The sequence below is a fragment of the Hydra vulgaris genome, chromosome 14 (genome assembly GCF_038396675.1).
Source record: "Hydra vulgaris chromosome 14, alternate assembly HydraT2T_AEP".
In the NCBI taxonomy this organism is placed as follows: Eukaryota; Metazoa; Cnidaria; class Hydrozoa; order Anthoathecata; family Hydridae; genus Hydra; species Hydra vulgaris.
Genome location: NC_088933.1, coordinates 24,457,501 through 24,476,407, shown reverse-complemented (window position 1 = coordinate 24,476,407; position 18,907 = coordinate 24,457,501). Strand labels below are relative to the sequence as shown.

Genomic DNA, 18,907 nt, shown 5'->3' with positions numbered 1-18,907 from the left:
TATATATATATATATATATATATATATATATATATATATATATATATATATATATATACACACACACACATATATATATATATATATGTACATGCATATATATACACATATACATATACATACATATTCACCTAGCGGCACTTACCGGGAAATTTAACTTTATTCTCATAAATAAATTTGTTTTTACTTTTTTTTTAACTCTCTTTTTCTTTTTGTTTTTAATTTATTTTAATGTTTTAAAACTCTATTACATGACTTAAAATTGCAAATAGTCAAAATTTGTTATAAAAAAAAGTCTACATTTTATATAAAAAATACCCTTTTAAATATTTAAAACAAACATTTGCTTAAAGAAAAATTAAATAACAATAAAAATGCATCAATAATTTAAATTACATTAAAAGTGCATCAAAAAATTTAATAAGAATAAAAATCCACTAAAAACATAAATAAATATTTAAATTTTAAATGTTGTTTTTGAATAATTATTTAGGCGTTGTATGGTACGAGCTCTTTCTCAAAGTGGAGTTTATCACTTTAGCTGCTCTTCGTTGCCAATTAAAGTAAAAGTGAGTTCTCTTATAGTTCATGCTTTTTATATATTCGTTTTTACAATAATACATATCTTTTATTTTTTGTGGATGTTGTGACTTTTTCAATTTTTACAAAATTTTTTGTTTTAAGTTTTTTTTATCTATTATTTACTACTCAAAATAATATAACAGTTTTGCTATATTAATAAATACATATTAAATACATAATAAATGCGTATTTATATAATCAAAAAGAAAGTTACTTCTTTACTCTTTTTTTTTTTTAAGGAAGATTCTGATTTTGCTCCTCCTGGCATTTGGAGCAGTATACTTTGTGATAATGTAGAAGAAAATTATATAGTAAATTTCACAGCTCAGAAATCAAATGCGTCTGTCTATATTGAGAAGGTGTGTGCTTTTTTCATGTTTAATCTTTATTATATAATAATAGATTAATATTTAATAATATATTTATGCTAAATATATATTTTTTAAAAAACGTTTTATACATTTTAGGGGGAAAATGTGCTTTTGAGTCTATCAGCAAACGAGGAGTTGAAATGGACAATCTCTGATAGTAATCAACAGGTTACAAAACTTTTTTGTAAAGTTTTCTGTTTAATAAAGTTTTAACTTATAATGTTATTTATAAATTATACAAATAAAAAGATTAATATTGATATAAATATTGTACAATATTGTTATAAATATTGTAATATTGATATAAACATTGATACAATATTGTTGTTCATTACATTACTGATTTTAAAATTTTTACATTATTGTTGTTTATTACTAAGCAAAAAATATTAAAAAATAACAAGTGTTTTTTTTAGATGGTTTCATTAGAGAGCATATTACTTCCTGAAATTGGTACCTTATTTCACTTTAATCAAACAGGCTGTTTTCGAATCACAGCTGATTCTAATGTACCAGTTAAAAACAATTTAATTTGCAATGCGCATGTTTGGGGTAAGTTAACTTTTAACTGAGTATCATCCTCATTTTGTTATTGTAGTTATTACAATATAATATGAAGTATTTTCATCATTTGGTTTATAGATACAATAGAGTCATCACCTTGTATTCTGTCTGGTGAGATGAATGGTGGAAGTGTAAGTCTTTTAATTATATTTGATTGTTTAATTATTAGTAACTATGACAACTATGACAGTAACGATGATATTGTAAAAGTTTGTTGTATTCTAAAAGAAAGGAAAAGTAAATTTGCATTATTCAAAATTAAAATATTAATTTTATATTATTCAAAAAATTAAAATAATAATTTTATATTGTTCAAAATTTTTTCAAAAAGTGTTTTATTAGGACTGCATATTTAGGTCTACAATAATAATAATGTAATTGTTGTTGAAATGTTTACCAATTTTTTAAATTTTGTATATATCTATAAACTGTAAACGATCTGTTTCTTGTCCAAGGACCAATGTTATGATATTTTTATAGTTTTGACCTAGATAATGAATATTTAAGTTTTAAAGCCTTTAAAATTCATGCCTCTAATTCTTGCCTACATCGCTGACTTATATGTTTATTTATTATTTATTATTGTCTTTTATATATTTATTATTATCTTTTATTTATTTATTATTGTCTTTTATTTATTATTGTCTTTTATTTATTATTGTCTTTTTTTTATTGTTGTCTTTTATTTATTTATTATTGTCTTTTATTTATTTATTATTATCTTTTATTTATTTATTATTGTCTTTTATTTATTTATTATTGTCTTTTATTTATTTATTATTGTCTTTAAAGAAGAAAGTAAAAAGAAGGTTCAATAATGTAAAATGAATTTTTTTTATACATCAATTTTTTTAAGGTGGAAGTTGGACATGTAGTCTATCTACACTGTGCATCAGATGCAGCAATCTATTACACAACTGATGGAACTATGCCAATGGTTCCTTTTTCAATGGTATTTTTTATTAATTTATTATTCTTAAATTTATTTAGACTTTCTTTAGGATACTACATATAATATAAATTAAATGTTTTTTTATATTTTTTTCTCTCTTTTATGTTTAACTCACTTAAATAGTTAATCTATTTGGGTTTGATTAAAAATTTTTAATCAGTTTTTCTATTTAAGTTTGATTAAAACATTTTAATCAAACCTAAGTAGAATAACGAAATAGTTAATCTATTTGTGTTTGATTGAAGATTTAAAAATTTTTTTAAAAAAAAAAAAAGCTGTAGAATAATAAGCATAGAATCTACAAAGTAAATATTGGATTATTATTAATATATTAACTTTATTATTATTATTATTAAGTTCAAATTAAAATTTTATATTTTAATATTTATTTTATTAATAATATTTGTTAATGTTATACTAATAGTACAAGATAGTTTGGAAACACCTAAAACACCTAAAAATAGCACTTATGGGCTACCCAAAAATAATACTTATGAAATACCCAAGAATAACATGTTTTATCACTAATGTGTGATATTTAATTGTCTATTATCATAATTTAAAATAAATTATTTTTATGAATTGTGATAATGCAATGTGCCACCAAATTTTCACTGTTAGCCGATTTTTTGAACGCAGCATGCATCTCAGTCTTTGGTTAAGCAGTTGTTGAAAATATGTTGATGAATGGGTAATAAAAGCCTCAGATATAACAAAGTTTTCTTCAGTAAAATTCTATGTTAATTAAAAAAAACTTTGTTGTACCTGACATTATTCTGTTAGATACAACAAGGTGGGTACATTCCACATTTTGTTTTAATTCTGATTGGCTATTTTGAACAGTTGTATAGCTCTAAATAGTTCAAATTAAATGTTGGTTGTGCCAAGTATAAGAATCACAATCATCAAATATATTAAGGTTTTAAAGAACAAAATAATTTAAAGAAATAAAATACTAATTGCATTTTATGACAAGCCTTCTTATAGTATGAATATTTCTTGTACTATTAGAGTGTTCATTTAAAATAAGAATAACTGACTGGTCTCTTGTTTAAGGCATGGAGGAAGTGATCAGATTACATTTATTAAATAATCCGATTACATTATCAAGCAGCCATATCAATACAACTAGTTATAGAACTATAGATATAGATGTGAACTATCCACAACCCACCTTAAACTCTTCAAAACCTACCTGTGAATTATCCAAAACCAGCCTGTGAAAAATCCCAAAATCTACCTGTGAACTATCCAGAACATATTTCTGAATTATCCAGAACCTACTTGTTAGCTAAAAATTTAGAAAACTAGGTTTTCAATATGCAAATAGAATAACTTTTTCAGGGATAAAAATAACTAATAACAAATGACTGTAAATGTTTCCATCTTTCAGTGTTTGTTAAGCCGCTAATGTTGTTTTGTCCTTGATAACAACAACTTTGTTGGACTTGTGACATATAGAGAAACCTGACTCAACAACATTTTAAAAGTTTGATGAATTATGCAAACCATTGCAAGTGGCATTAAACCTTGCAATTTTTTATAAAAACCATTAACATTTGTTCTATTGCATCATCACCTACATCTGCAGATGATAATGCAATACAGTTCATTTTTGTTTTATTGCATCATAATCTACGTACCTAATTCATATTATTCTTCCTTAACTCACCTTATCAGATACACTTACTTCCAATCTCTGTCTATTATCATATATCTCTAGATTATCATTTCTTTTTCATCTTTCAGAGTCACACCATCTGATCATTATCTTTTTTTTTTCAGATGCTGGAAATTATAATCTTTAATAATGCTCCTTTTTCTGTAAAAATTATTTTTGTTTGTGATTTTTTAGAGACTCTAAAAAGTTCTAATGGTCTTTTTTTTTCACTGCAGAATAGCATTTATAAAGTATGTTTTATGCTCACTTTTAATTTCAATTCCTCACTTTTTATTTCTTTTATAATGAAATCCTCAAGTGGCCTACGAACCAAGTCACCTGCAACATCGATGTAATGCATGATAATGAGTAGAATAAAAACTCAAACATTTGGCTGGGCCTATATGCATAGACAATATTTTTTATGTTAAAAAGTTTCATTTCATTGTAGAAACCCATCATATACAATAGTTTTTAAAATGTTTTGCAACAAAAATGAAATTTTCAAAATTACGGGGTTAGTTTTTTTTAACATTAGCATTTAGCGTTATTTGTTTTTGAAATACTCTAAGAAATATTTTAATCTTTTCTCCTTGTCAAAATCTTTACAAGTTTTAAAATTTGGAATTTTTATTTAGTTTTCCAAAAAATGAAAAATGCACACTTGATAGGTTTTTGAAATAAATGATTTCATTAATATTTTAAACACAGAAACTGTATGTTGCCCACTATAAAAATGTATTCTATGTGCTTTAATTTTTAAAATTTTTTAATTTTTTTAATAAAGGAATAAAAAACACAGTAGATCTTCTTTATATTTGGATACTTCCTGATCAAAACTAAACCCTCAGTAAATTTATGTACTGAAGCTCTTGCCTATCCCTATTTCTGAATGATGTCATTAGTATTTTTTTAAGCCCATTTAAGTACGCAGTAAAGGATTTTTTTTTTAACTGTGATGATTTATGATTATTTTTATGACAGCATATAAATACTTTCATATTTATGAAATGTTATTTATTGTAATGTTATTTAGTGTGTTTATAATTTTAAAATATTTTATTTATAAGAATGTTTATTTAAATGAAACATTTTTAGGAATATTTAATTGCAAAATATTCTTTTATATTAAGCTTTACAACAAAGATGAAGGCGTGCAGTTGTTAAGTGGTGGTATATTCTTTGTGCGAGCCAGAGCTTACTCAGACGGGAAACTTCCAAGTGGTGTTTTCACATCAGAGTAAGTGTTGATAGTAATTAAAGATATAATGTATATATATATATATATATATATATATATATATATATATATATATATATATATATATATATACATATATATATATACATATATATATATATATATATATATATATATATATATATATATATATATATATATATATATATATATATTACATATATATATTTATTTATATATATATATATATACATATATATTTATATTTATATATATATATTTATATACATATATATAAGTATGTATATATATATATATATATATATATATATATATATATATATATATATATATATATATATATATATATATATATATATATATATATTTAAGAAAAAAAGAAAGAAAATAATTCTCAACTAAAGGTGAAAATATATATATATATAAATATATATACATTTTATATATATATATACAATCCTCAGAATTAGGGTCTGCATTCGGCACTGCCGACCTTAAAATATTTGAGGTCGGCAATTTTTTGCTGACCTCATTTCTATGTTTTATGGTAAGACATTTGTATCAAACTTTTTTTACCGACCTGATGCCAACCTTTAAAAGATTGAGGTCGGCATATTATTGCCAACCTCATTTTTCCTAATTCCGAGGGTTGTATATATATATATATATATATATATATATATATATATATATATATATATATATATATATATATATATATATATATATATATGTATGTAGGTATATATATATTATATATATGTGTGTGTGTGTGTGTGTGTGTGTGTGTGTGTGTGTGTGTGTGTGTGTGTGTGTGTGTGTGTGTGTGTGTGTGTGTGTTTATATATTTTTATATATATATTTTTATATTTATTTGAGAATTATTATTTGTTTATTTTTTTCTTAAATCAGATTTATTTCAGATATATTTTAGTTATAGAAAATCTTTCAATATTTCAGTTATAATTTATAGTTATATGATGTATGTTATAATATTATTTTAGGAGATTTTATGTTTTTCCCCCTGAAACACCTGAACCATACTTTGCTGATACAGAGGTTTCATATAAATCTAACATAGATGATGTAATTGCAGCAATAGAAGATACCTCTCTAGTTCTCCAAACCATGTCAGACCAAAATGTGGAAGATATTGTAGGAGATAATCAAATTGTTAATCAGTTAGAAGTTCAAATAAAGAATAGTGCTGAAAATGATCCACCAACAAAAAGTGTAGAAAATATTCCACCTGTAAAAAGTATAGAAGATAATCTACCAATAAAAAGTATAGAAGATATTCCACCAATCGAAAATGTAGACAATAATCTACCAACAAAAATTATACAAAATGATTTACCAATAGATAGTATTACAACAGTACTATTAAAAAGTCCTGAAAAGTTTGTTAATGGAGAAATGTGTATTGAGGAGAGTTTTAAAGAAAAAGAACAAAAAGATGGTGCTGATAATGAAAATGTTCAATCATGGAAGGTCCAACGCAATGATTTAAATGATAAGAGAAACAGTTTTCTGAGGAATGACTATGAATCCCTTAAAACATCTTTAATTGAAGATATCACTGAAGGTTTGTTGCCTACTGAAATAGAAAAACTTAAATCACAAGTTGAAGAAAGTTCTGTAAATGATATAAAAGAAAGCACAGAGCCAAGTGCCACAAACAGTGATTTTGGAAATATGCAATCATGGAAGATACGTCGTAAGGATTTAGAAGAAACAAGGAAAAGTTTTCTCAAGGATGACTACGAGTTTATTAAAATGTCTTTAGTTGAAGATCTTACTGCAGGTTTGCTGCCTACTGAAAAAGAAAAACTTAGATTGCATATTGAAGAAAATTTAAAAAATGAAATAATAGAAAGTGAACAACAAAGATGTTTTAGTGAAAGCAAAAATGAAAGTACAGAAGATAAAAACGAGGATCCTTTTGTTCAAATGCAATCTTGGAAGATGCAGCGTATAGATTTGAATGCCAAGAGAAACAGCTTTTTGACTCATGATTATGAACTACTTAAAATGTGCTTGATTGAAGATCTTACTGAAGGTTTGTTACCTGATGAAAAAGAAAAACTTAAAATGCATATTAAAGAAAATTTATCATTAAATCATGAAAAAGATTCTGATACAGTTGATGAAGAAAAGAAAACTGAAAACAAAGAAAGAATTAATATAATTGAAAAAATTAAAATTTGGAAGAAGCAGCGTCTTGATTTAGAAGAGAAAAGGACTTGTTTTCTTAGTGATGATTACGAGAGTCTTAAAAAATCACTAATTGAAGATCTCACTGAAGGGTTACTACCAGATGAAAAAGAAAAACTTCGTTTACATATTGAAGAAAACATTTTTGTTCCAGAACAGAGTGTTCAAGATTCAATTGCTGGTGAATCCATCCAGATAGAAACAATAGAGGATACAAATAAAGAATACAATATAAATAATGAAGTAAAGGAATCAAGTATTGAAATCTTTAATATTTTAGACAATCAAAAGGTAAGCATAGATAGTACAAATATAGTAGAGTGTCCAGAAGAAAATATAGAAGATCAATTTAAAATTGAAAGTTTAACAGAAAATACAAATTTAAGTTCTAATGAATTAATAAATGATATTACTGAAAATGCTGGTAAGGATAGTAACCCTTGTGTTACTGATGATCGGGCTAAAGAAGCTTGCAATAGAGATAATGTGGCACAAGGCCATTCATTTGCTACTGAAAAGATTTTAGAAGCTAATCTAGTTTTGGTTGAAGAAAAAATGGAATCATTTATGGCTGAAAAAGATGATGATTTAGCACAGTCTTTTATTGAAGAAAGAATTTCATCAATGAGACCTCGCTCAAACTATCGATCAGACAGTCGTATTGAAGATGTTATATTAGGCAATGTTGATGTTGGTCTTGAGACACTTTTTTCTGCTAATCAGCAAGATGTTATAGAAATCGTAAAAGAAGAGAAAGCCAGCATGATTAATAGAATCACCAGAGAAGATTCTGTTATAATTAAGGTTGAGGATACTTTTAAAGAATTAAAAAGTCAATCGGAATTAGCTGAAGAAGAGCTGGAATTGTCAGGTGATAAAAAAGTAACTGAATACATTGAACATACAAACAAGGATAATATGTCCATTGTCAACCAAGGTCATGATCAACTAGATCATGATGATAAGACAGAAAATATTGAAATTGTCATAAAAGAAAAATTAGCTTCCTCAACAACTGAAATTATTAATGATAGTAGTTTTCAAAGCAAAACCATTGAATACCATTCTTCAGAGTTGCCATTATTTCAATCGACCCCAGTTCAGTCAAGAGATAACCAACTAGACTACGATGCAATTAAACATGAAAGTTTAAGCGATGTTAAACCAATTAATTTAGACAACCATTTTGTTAGTAACTTTGTTGATGAGGACAATAGCATGCTCACAAGTAATTATGTAAGTGTCAAAAAAGTGGACCCAACAGATAACAAAGAAGATCTAGCCGAGCTATTATCATTTTGTGAAGAAGTTAATCAGAGTATTACAGATAGAAAACATACCCAACAAATCACATTTTCAAGAAAAGATACTGAAATTAAAGTTCGAAAATATATCGATAGCATGTTTGATTCAGGTATAGCTGAAAAAACATTTTCTGATTCTACCGTTAATAATGACCATGACCATACCTTAACCACAAAATATGTTAGAGAAACTGACAAAAGTGAGCAAGAAAATGTTTGTCATAGCATTTCTGAAGATCAAAATGATACAAAAGTTAGTAATCAAGTATCTAGAGATGATTTACAGAAAATGGTTGTGGAGCCTGAATCAATTTTAAATTCAGAGGAATCAAATTCTCAACATAGTGGTTCAAAAAAGCAATCAAGTATACATAGTGATGCAAGGCAAAGTGATATGGAAGCACATGAAATTTTACCTGAGAACATGAATGCTACTAATGCAAACTTTAAACTGAATTTTGCATCATTAAATTCTATAAGATTTGATACTGAGGATTCTCCAGAATCACAGCAACAAATCTTTTCTGATTCCAATCAGAATGCATCTCTGAATGCAAGCACATTGAGATCAATGCCTGTGGGATCTGACAGTGAGATTCTTCCAAAAGATACCTCATGCTCTGGAAACACCAGTGATGATGAAATATCTTTAAGGTCACCTGTAAATGACATAAAAGAAGTTAATAAGCCAAATGTATGCAAAACTTCAACATCTGCAGCAGACATGACACTTGGTTCACATACTGATAGCAACTCTGTTAATGACAGTGATGCAGGTTTAATACCTTATCAACGTATAACTCCTAACAGTCTAAGTGCATCCAATAGATTAAATTATTTGCAAACAGCAATGGAGGGTATGTTTGATGATGAACTCTCATACGTAGAAAATTCATTTTCAGAAATGAACGGCATAATTCATTTTAAACGTCTTCCTCCAAATGAGCTCAAATCTTTACTAAAAAATACAGAATCTCAAAAGGAATCTTATTTACCACTAGGATATCATGATCAACAATTCAAAAAGTATAATATACTTCAATCTGATGTTTCAGATGTTAGTGAATCTTTAAAAGGATTCAATGTTAATGGCTCAAAGCATATTGAAGAGGTTGACGTAGAGGCGTTGAAAAGACTTCAATCTGTTGAGAGGCTTTCTACAACTACAGCAAATTCACTCAAAAATGATATGGATTTAAAACTATCAACATCTCCAGCTTACACTGTTGATAAAAAGTTTGTAAGTTATTTAAGTTTTATAAAAGTTTTTTCAGTTTTTAAAATTTGTTTCTATAAAAACAAAGTTGATTCTTTTTTTTGATTTTCGTAGAAAGAAGGCTTCAAGATGAAAATTAGTGGCCAGTTTGTTACTGTTACCGACACCAAATTTCTTCCTGACAGACTTGTTATTTTTGAAGGTGAAGCCATAACATTTCAGTTTAGTAATAATTTGTTGATAAGTGACCAAATTTATCAGGTTAGTCTTCATAATTTTTACATTTTTATAGTTATTATGTTGTTGTCATTATTATTTTGTTTACATTTTGAAAATTATTTTTTCTTTTGTTAATCTTTTATATATTATATTAATATTTTTGTATAATACTTATTTTTACGGTTTTTATTTGTAATGTTAACAATACAGTCTTATAAATAATCATTCAGGTTTATAAATAACTAGCTCAGGTTTATAAATAACTAGCTGGAGTTACCCGGCGTTGCCCAGGCCAATATTTAAACTGGCTTACCTGATATCTGTACACAAAAATGGGCCCAAAAAATGGTCCCCCCTGACCCCGGAGGTTGGGGTACGGGGTCAAAACCCAGCTAAGAACCTTCTCCCCCTCGAGGACTACCCCATGCCAAATTTCATCGAGATCGGTCTGGCGGTTTGGATTTCTATAGAGAACAAACAAACAAACACACACACAAACACACATTGCCCTTTATATATATTAAGATATTAAGATTATTCAGGTTTATCATTAATCAGGTTTAAAATAAAATCATCCAGGTTTATCATCATAGTTTTATAAATAATCATTCAGGTTTATCGCAGTGAAGAAGCGGTAGTAAGAGTGGATGGCGGGTTTTCAAGTGATAACTCTCTTCAAGAATTAAAAACTTGGACACAAGAGTTTAACCTTGCAAGAGAATATTTATTTAAATTGTAATTCTTTACTTATAACTTTTGTTTTTGTAATAAATATTATAATGTTGCTGTATATTATTATTGTAGTTGTTTTTATCAAAAGCAGTAATATTTAAATTGAAATCGCTATCCAGTCAAAATTGCTGTTTAAACCTGTATTTTTTTTAATTTTTTTTTTAGTCGAAATCATTCTCCTGTCAAAATTACTGTGAAATCAAAACCTGTCATTGACATTAAGGTGAGTTTTGATCGGTTTTTTCATTCATTCTTACTATTCAACTTTTTATATTGTACTGAAAAACAGTTTATAACTAGACTTCATGCACAAACAAAAACTTGTTTGGCATTTGTATCCATTAGATATAATCTACATAACAGATATAATCAGCATAATAAATATAGTTATTGTAGTAAAGGTCTATGTCTATATGTATCTGTTTGCATACTTTAGTTGCTTTAGTTTTGTTTCTGGTGTTTTGATTAGAATTTTAATTTATTGTGCTTAGTTTTTTTTACCAGTGGTATGGCAAGTGATTTATTTAATTATTTAATACCTTATCAACGTATAACTCCTAACAGTTTAAGTGCATCCAATAGATTAAATTATTTGCAAACAGTAATGGAGGGTATGTTTGATGATTGCATAGTAGATCTACACTTTTTATATCATATCATCAAAAAAATATTAGTGTTTTACAAATTTGGGGATGGTTGGGTTTTGGCTATTTTTAGTGAGCCTTTTTTTACTGCAGTATGGAATAGGCGTAAGTTGCAGGGTAAAGCATAAGTGGCAATGACGTTTGTCTGACGAGATAAACTAGTTAGTGTTGATCCTAATCGAAACGCCAGTAATAATAGATGCGACTCTGAGGAGATGTTTATTACTTTATCACTACACAAATTATGTTTTGCACATCAGCATTAATGTTTTTTTTCCATTCTGAAGCCTTACATTGTTGTATGCGTACTTTTTATTATTGTAATCAATTTTTTGTTTCATTAGTTTTTGTTTGGTGATATATTTTTTGTATATCTTCGTTCATATTAGTGTTTATAAAACAATTTATTGTTTATTATTATTGTTAGTGCTGTTTAGGTGCAATGTCCATCTTATTTATTTTTAAATATTTCTATATTAATCTTTATTTTTGTTTTGACAACTGTCAAAATATGCTTTGTTCAAAAAATAATTCTCCTTTATTCTAATGTACTTCATTTCTTCCCTCAAGGGTTCACTGCTCGTGTGTGACCATTCATTAATTTTATATGCCAAAGTTTTGAAAAAATATAATTATTGTAGTAAAGGTCTATGTGTATATGTATATGGATAATGGTCTATGTGTCTATGTATATATATTGAGGTCAATATTTTTTTTACCTTTTCTTGGGATTTTAATATACAGTTCACTCTCAATATCTTTAAAAAGGTCCAAAAAAATAAATGCAAACAAAAGGTCAAAAAGAAAAGTAAATCAGGAATTTCACCTGATATATGTGATAAAATTATCATAATAATGTAGCAGAAGTCGGTTTGCTTCATTAGCAAGAATTATAGAATTTAAACTTTTTAACTCTGGGAATACCAATTTGGTTCTTCTTGCATCAGCCTTCTTTGTCAATGTTTATGTTTTGAAGTCATTTTGTTGAGAGAGTAGTATAACAATAGTTTGTGAAAAAATAAATAAATAAATCAAAATAATGAGATGTAAGGTAGATATAAAAAAATTAAATATTTTGAATAACAAGAAAATAGTTATTTAGCTGTTGAATACAGTTGTCACAGTTTTTAAAGGTTGTAATTCAAAATCAATATCAATAAATTTTATAACTACTATTGCATTTTATAGGTAACAGATGATGGATTTAGTGTAGCTGTCATTAAGCTGTACAGAGGGGACACATTACGATGGAGTTGGAAAAATTGTGAAGAGCCGCACAATGTGGTGGAAAGAAAGTAATTCTGTTACTTATTTGTTATTTAGTGTCTGTTTCTTAGTTTTTGTGTTTTTTTATCTGGTTTGCAATAAATATTACAGTCTTGATAATGTGTAAGGTTTGTTTTTATAGGTATTGCATGGATCATGGTGGATATACAGCACTAGAAAATCAGGAGAATGCTCGCTACACTGGAACTTATTTTAGAACCTTTGAGTATGTGATATATAAAACTAAAAATGCACCCAGTTTTTAATTTATAAATTGCATAACTTATTCATCTGCAGTTGTAAAATGATGTTTGTTATTAGAGAAACTAGCAAAGAATAACTATAGGAAAAAATGTTGCTTGGCATGAAATCAATTAGGTTACAAGCATTTGCATGCGCTTGAGTTCAAGAAACTACTAAGATAATTGCATTTATTAGCAGAAAAACTTCAAAAGCGTACAAGATCCATATAAAAAGAATAAATAAAATGTTATATATCAGTATAGAAATTAAAAGATTAAGTTGTTTGAAATTAATTTGCAAAGTTGATAAAGTGAAAGGAAAATGTTTTGAGCATTAGTTACCAGGCATTGGTAATTAATGCTTAAAAATTGGTAAGTTGGTAGTTGGGGCATTTAGTAAAGGTATTGGTATAGGTATTAATTTAGGTATCAGTATTGATAGTTTTGCCATTTAGTTAAGGAGCTGAGTTTGTCTTAAAATTCTAATAATAGGATAAAGGAAAAGAAAAAAATTGAAGGAATTTTAAAAAAATAGTTAAAGAAAAATAAAACATAAGTTTGGTAGTTGCACACACATGTATATGTTTTGTATATGTGAACGTATGTAAATATGTTTATGTATTTGTATATATATGTATAAATATATATACATATATATATATATATATATATATATATATATATATATATATATATATATATATATATATATATATATATATATATATATATACTAATTTGTTTTTGTTCTATCCTTTAATATTGAACAATCTTTTTGTGATTGGATTATTTTAATTTACTTATATATTTTATAGTGTTGCATAATGGTCAAAAAAAATTTAAACCATTTTACTGCATCCTTACATATATGTTTATATCTACAGACCTCGAAATTAGGGTCAGCATTTGGCAATGTTTTGTGGTAGCCCCTTTGTGTCAAATTTTTTTTTCCAAATATTTCACCGAAAAAGAAATTTAACTGTTAGATGTTGGCAATATATTGCCAACCTCATTTCTCCTAATTCTGAGAGATGTATCTATTTATTTGGACTGCCTCTATAGTTGGCTTTTGTCTGAATCTTCCTCAATTTTTTTAGTACTGCAGGTGTTTACTTTTTTGCAACTCAATCTTATGATGAGAGCAGAGCATTTTGCATTGTGCAAGTCCTGGAAAAATCAAGGTTTATATTTTAAAATTTATGCTCTTCATTGTTGAAATCTTTATTTACATAATGTTATGTTGTGTTAATATCTTATGTTAAATGATATCATTTTTATACTTACAGAGAGCACTTGGTGGATATTAAAAATTCTGGTTTTACACGAAAAATACTCGAAGTAACATCTGGGGATCGTGTTTGGATACATTGGAGACCAAGTAAGGTATGTGATGCAAATTATTTTGTGAAGCTTTTTTATTTTTGTTATTTATACTTGCATATATATATGCATGTGAGTTTGTGTGTGTGTGCGTGTGTTATTGCTATATGGCAACAAAATGTTATTATTGACTTTGATATTTTAAGTTTTGAGAACTTAGGAGCCTAACTACAAAACATAGTTTTAAGATAAATGCAACTTAAGTTTTCCGTACATACAAATCTCATAAAATTAGGTACGCTTTAAACAATTTTTAATTTTTATTGAAGAAGCAAATTAGTAATTACTAATTTGTAATTTTATTATACTTTAAAGTACAAACTAATATATACTTAACATTGTTTACAACATAATTTTAAAGTTTAGACTTAAGTTGATGATAAGCCAAATTAGTTTTGTAATTCACAACCTGATTCAATTATTAATTTGTAATTACTAATTAGCTAATCATTTTTTTGCATATAACATTAACTTTGTTAAAACAAGGCATAGCTACATCCTAAAATCCTATGACATTGCATAATTTAAAAAAAAGCTTGATGATTTGTGGTGGTAGTGAAATACCTTGTGCGTTAAAACACACATAATTGCAGTACATATATTTTGAAATATGCAGTACATATAAGAATTGCAGTAAAGTGTTAAAAAATGTTTAATTTTTATTGAAGAAGAAATTTTTATTAAGACAGTTAAATATTTATGATATGTATTATACATTTTAAACATTACCAAAATTACCAAAATAGAATTTACCCTTCAAACACACATTTTGGGCTCCTGTGGTTTTTATTCCTCACTTTAGTTAATTCTAATAAAAGCCCTCACTTCTAACTATAATTTTATTCACATACACTTTGATTAGATTTTGAAACTTAAAGATATGTGGTTAGTTGTTTGTGATATTTTGTTTTAGACATCATCAACACTAAAACATTCTGTTAGTATAAAGCAGTTATGTAAAACAGAAGATGATACTTATGTAAGAGTAATTACCAATTATAAATACAAATTGTTTAGCATTTATTTTTTTATTGTATTATAAATATAATTTATTTAGTGTTTATTTTCAATCATTTTTTTCTTCAAAATTATAACTTTTTTTACTTTGCCTCTGTTTATTATTTAGGACGAATGGCTGCCTTATACTGACTCATATTCTTCAAGGTAAAAAAAATTTTTTTGTATAAAAAAAACAATTCACTTTTTTTGTTTAAAAACATAGTCATGCAGTGGGTTTGAACTCCTTACTTCTCAATTATGAAACCAATGTTAGTTTCAACACCACAGCACACACCACAGCACAATTACTGAATTTATTTTTATTTTGAGTTAGTAGATGAGTTTTCTAATTTCCTTTTTCAATTTTAGTTGTTGTCCTTTTTCTTAAAATAAAATTCTATTATTTGTAAATAGTTTTTATAGGCGATATTTTGTAAGAACCATTGAATATTTGTTAAAATTTGGATTACGAAGTTTACTGAAAGGCAAAGTTGACATCGGCTTTGACTTCAGTACTGAATTTAAAATAGAAATTCTACTTTCATTTAAATTAGGTAACAATTGCAAAATTTCAGTTAACTTTCAGTTAAATTCGAATAATATAATATATTACATTTTTTATGTATATGAACCTGTTTCCTTGTTTAACATCCTTGTAAGACAAGGTTGATATTTTGATATTAAAGAATTAAGAGAGGTTTGTGACTGCTATAAAAAAAAATCTGAAGTAGCTCCCTTGGTTTTGGGAACATGAATTAAGTAAAGAAAAAGGCCATTAAAAATAGATTTATTATTGAAGGCAAACTGTTTAAACAAAGCTTGACAGATTTGAAATGACCAAAATATGTATCCAAATGGAACATGATCTAGATTATCTGCTGACAAAATTGACTCACCTTTAGTTTTAGAGAGAGCACCTGTTAATACTCTATATTCTGACAAGATTGAATTTTATTTATACCAAACTCTGACTATTCTAACTGAGGATGGTCTTAGTTCCAAATTGAAATCGTAAAACACTTCTGACATTCAAGCAGTACTGGAAAAATATCTTTTATTTCCATTGGTAGCAAATGAAACTGATGTTTAACAGTGGTGGATGAGCATAACACCACAATATCCAAAGCTGGTATCTATTGTCAGGAAAATATATCATCAGTTTTTTTATAAAGAGTCTTTTCTGCAACTGATCAATTTGTCATTTGGACTTGAACCAATTTTATAACAACAATGCAGAAAAGCTTGTCTACATTATACAGAACTATCCTAAAGTGCAAAAAAAATTATAATAATAAGAAAAATGTTAAGGCTATAGCTCGTATTATTTCTATAAACTGTTAAAAATCAATGTATTTGCATCCTTTATCATTAAATGCATGTTAATTTGGCTAATGCTTGAGAAGTTAGTTAAAATTTGATATAAAATTCCAAATTTTTTCTTCAATTAAATGTGTTTTTAAAATCCAAATTCAGCTTTTAGTTAAATTAGGTTTAAAAGTTCAAATTTGTCTTTCAGTTAAATTCAGGGTATACATATGGCCTAAATTCCTCTTCCAGTTAAATTCAGTTCCTAAAAGTCGACTTGGCCAGTCCTTAATATTTTGTTATTATTACTTTATTTGGTAAAATTAGTTGTTAAATTTACCATAAAACTAACCACATTCGGAATGATTAAGCTATCCTAATGAACCTAGTTCATTGAGTACTATTTTAAAATTCAAGTTGTACTTATGGTCTATTAAGTATTTATGGTACTTAATAAGTATTCATGCCATTCTTATGGTACTTATGGTATGCAAGCCATAATTCTTATATTTAGTTTCATTAAGTTTGGCAAATTTATTTTTTACAAAAGGCAAAAAAAATTATATCTTGTAATCTTAAATTAATTGTTTATATATATATATATATATATATATATATATATATATATATATATATATATATATATATATATATCATATATACATATATATATATATATATATATATATATATATATATATATATATATATATATATATATATATATATATATATCCGATTTTTCAGACGAGCAGGATTGCTAGCTCATCTGTTTGTGAAGACAGGGGTATATGAGATTTCTGACATAGAATCACCAGGTATGAAGTGCATTGTGTTATGCAAACCTGTGCCAAGACAGCATGTTGTTAGAATCAGGAGTAACGAATTTTCTCCAGGTATCAATAATAATTTAATAATATATACTTATTATCAATATTATTATATTATATATTACTAATAAGTTTTATTGAATTTATTTTTACAAAATTTTAAAAATTCATTTTTCAATCATTGCAATTATTTAGTTGATTTTTGAAGTTTAATTACTTTAAAATAATAGTATAATAAGCTATTGGTTATAATTAAATAATAATTATAATTATGGTTATAATTAATGTAAATAATAGTTATAATTGGTTTTTGATATAATTAACTATAATAATTAATTTATAGATTATAGTATTATATGGTTGCTAACATCTTTAAATATTAAATTCAAAATCAATTATTTGATATTGATATCATTAGCAAAAGTTATAAAATTCTACTTTGCTAATAAATAAAAAAAGTAATATATTATTAGTTATTATTAATAAATTATTAATTATAAAAAATAACAGTTGTTAGAAACATAGAAAATAAAAAGTAAATTTAAAATATAAAAATTTAACAATAAAATTTTATTTTAACAATTTTTAAAGTATTGTTAATTATTTACATAGCATTAGGATCTGTAAACGAAGGAGACAGAATATGGTGGGTATGGAGAGAAGTTGAGGTTTCTGAAAATTTCCTGCTTTGTAGAGTAAGTCCTTAATGTTAATATGTTTTAGTGTGATATTTTTTTTTTTTACTCTTTTCATATCTTGTTTTGCCAAACAATTTTAAAGTGAATTTATATTTTTATGATCATTAAGGTAAAAGATGGAAGCGACCATGGCACAAAAAATAATGGTAAAGTATTATATATAGAATAGCAATATACACCAAGTTTCAAAAATTTTCTTATACAAATTATTTTCAGAGTCAGCTTAAAACCGTTTTTTTTAACAAATTTCTATGAAAGTATGTCAACCTGGGTGTTATAACAATTGTAAGGTTGTATAACAAGGTTATATAAAAATTGTAACAACTTCTAAAGATTTTGCATATTTTTTAAATTTGTTACATGTTTTATAAGTTTTTAACATTTTCTTCAAAGAATGTTGTCAACAATCAGAGAAAATTTTTATTTCTGTATTACGTGCCGTTGGAGTTTATTCTGTTGTTCTTAATGCCTATGGTTTACAGACATTCAAAGCTTCTCAGGAGAATG

The 18,907-nt window shown here is 26.1% G+C and overlaps 1 protein-coding gene across 2 annotated transcripts in view; it reads left to right on the top strand.

Annotated features, from left to right (window-relative positions):
- LOC100214450 (uncharacterized) overlaps positions 1 to 18,907 on the top strand; it is a 101,820-nt gene that overhangs the window by 28,233 nt on the left and 54,680 nt on the right. For both annotated transcript variants that reach the window (XM_065818189.1, XM_065818190.1), the window contains 21 exons: positions 494 to 569; positions 822 to 941; positions 1,050 to 1,121; positions 1,370 to 1,505; positions 1,596 to 1,648; positions 2,374 to 2,469; positions 5,263 to 5,369; positions 6,356 to 10,109; positions 10,200 to 10,346; positions 10,918 to 11,039; positions 11,202 to 11,259; positions 12,869 to 12,975; positions 13,089 to 13,172; positions 14,286 to 14,369; positions 14,475 to 14,571; positions 15,482 to 15,547; positions 15,695 to 15,732; positions 17,620 to 17,768; positions 18,315 to 18,397; positions 18,510 to 18,546; positions 18,794 to 18,907. The exon at positions 18,794 to 18,907 is cut by the window's right edge and continues 41 nt beyond it. In XM_065818189.1, the coding sequence (XP_065674261.1) occupies positions 494 to 569; positions 822 to 941; positions 1,050 to 1,121; positions 1,370 to 1,505; positions 1,596 to 1,648; positions 2,374 to 2,469; positions 5,263 to 5,369; positions 6,356 to 10,109; positions 10,200 to 10,346; positions 10,918 to 11,039; positions 11,202 to 11,259; positions 12,869 to 12,975; positions 13,089 to 13,172; positions 14,286 to 14,369; positions 14,475 to 14,571; positions 15,482 to 15,547; positions 15,695 to 15,732; positions 17,620 to 17,768; positions 18,315 to 18,397; positions 18,510 to 18,546; positions 18,794 to 18,907 (5,600 nt within the window). The remainder of the gene's footprint in view (positions 1 to 493; positions 570 to 821; positions 942 to 1,049; positions 1,122 to 1,369; positions 1,506 to 1,595; positions 1,649 to 2,373; positions 2,470 to 5,262; positions 5,370 to 6,355; positions 10,110 to 10,199; positions 10,347 to 10,917; positions 11,040 to 11,201; positions 11,260 to 12,868; positions 12,976 to 13,088; positions 13,173 to 14,285; positions 14,370 to 14,474; positions 14,572 to 15,481; positions 15,548 to 15,694; positions 15,733 to 17,619; positions 17,769 to 18,314; positions 18,398 to 18,509; positions 18,547 to 18,793) is intronic.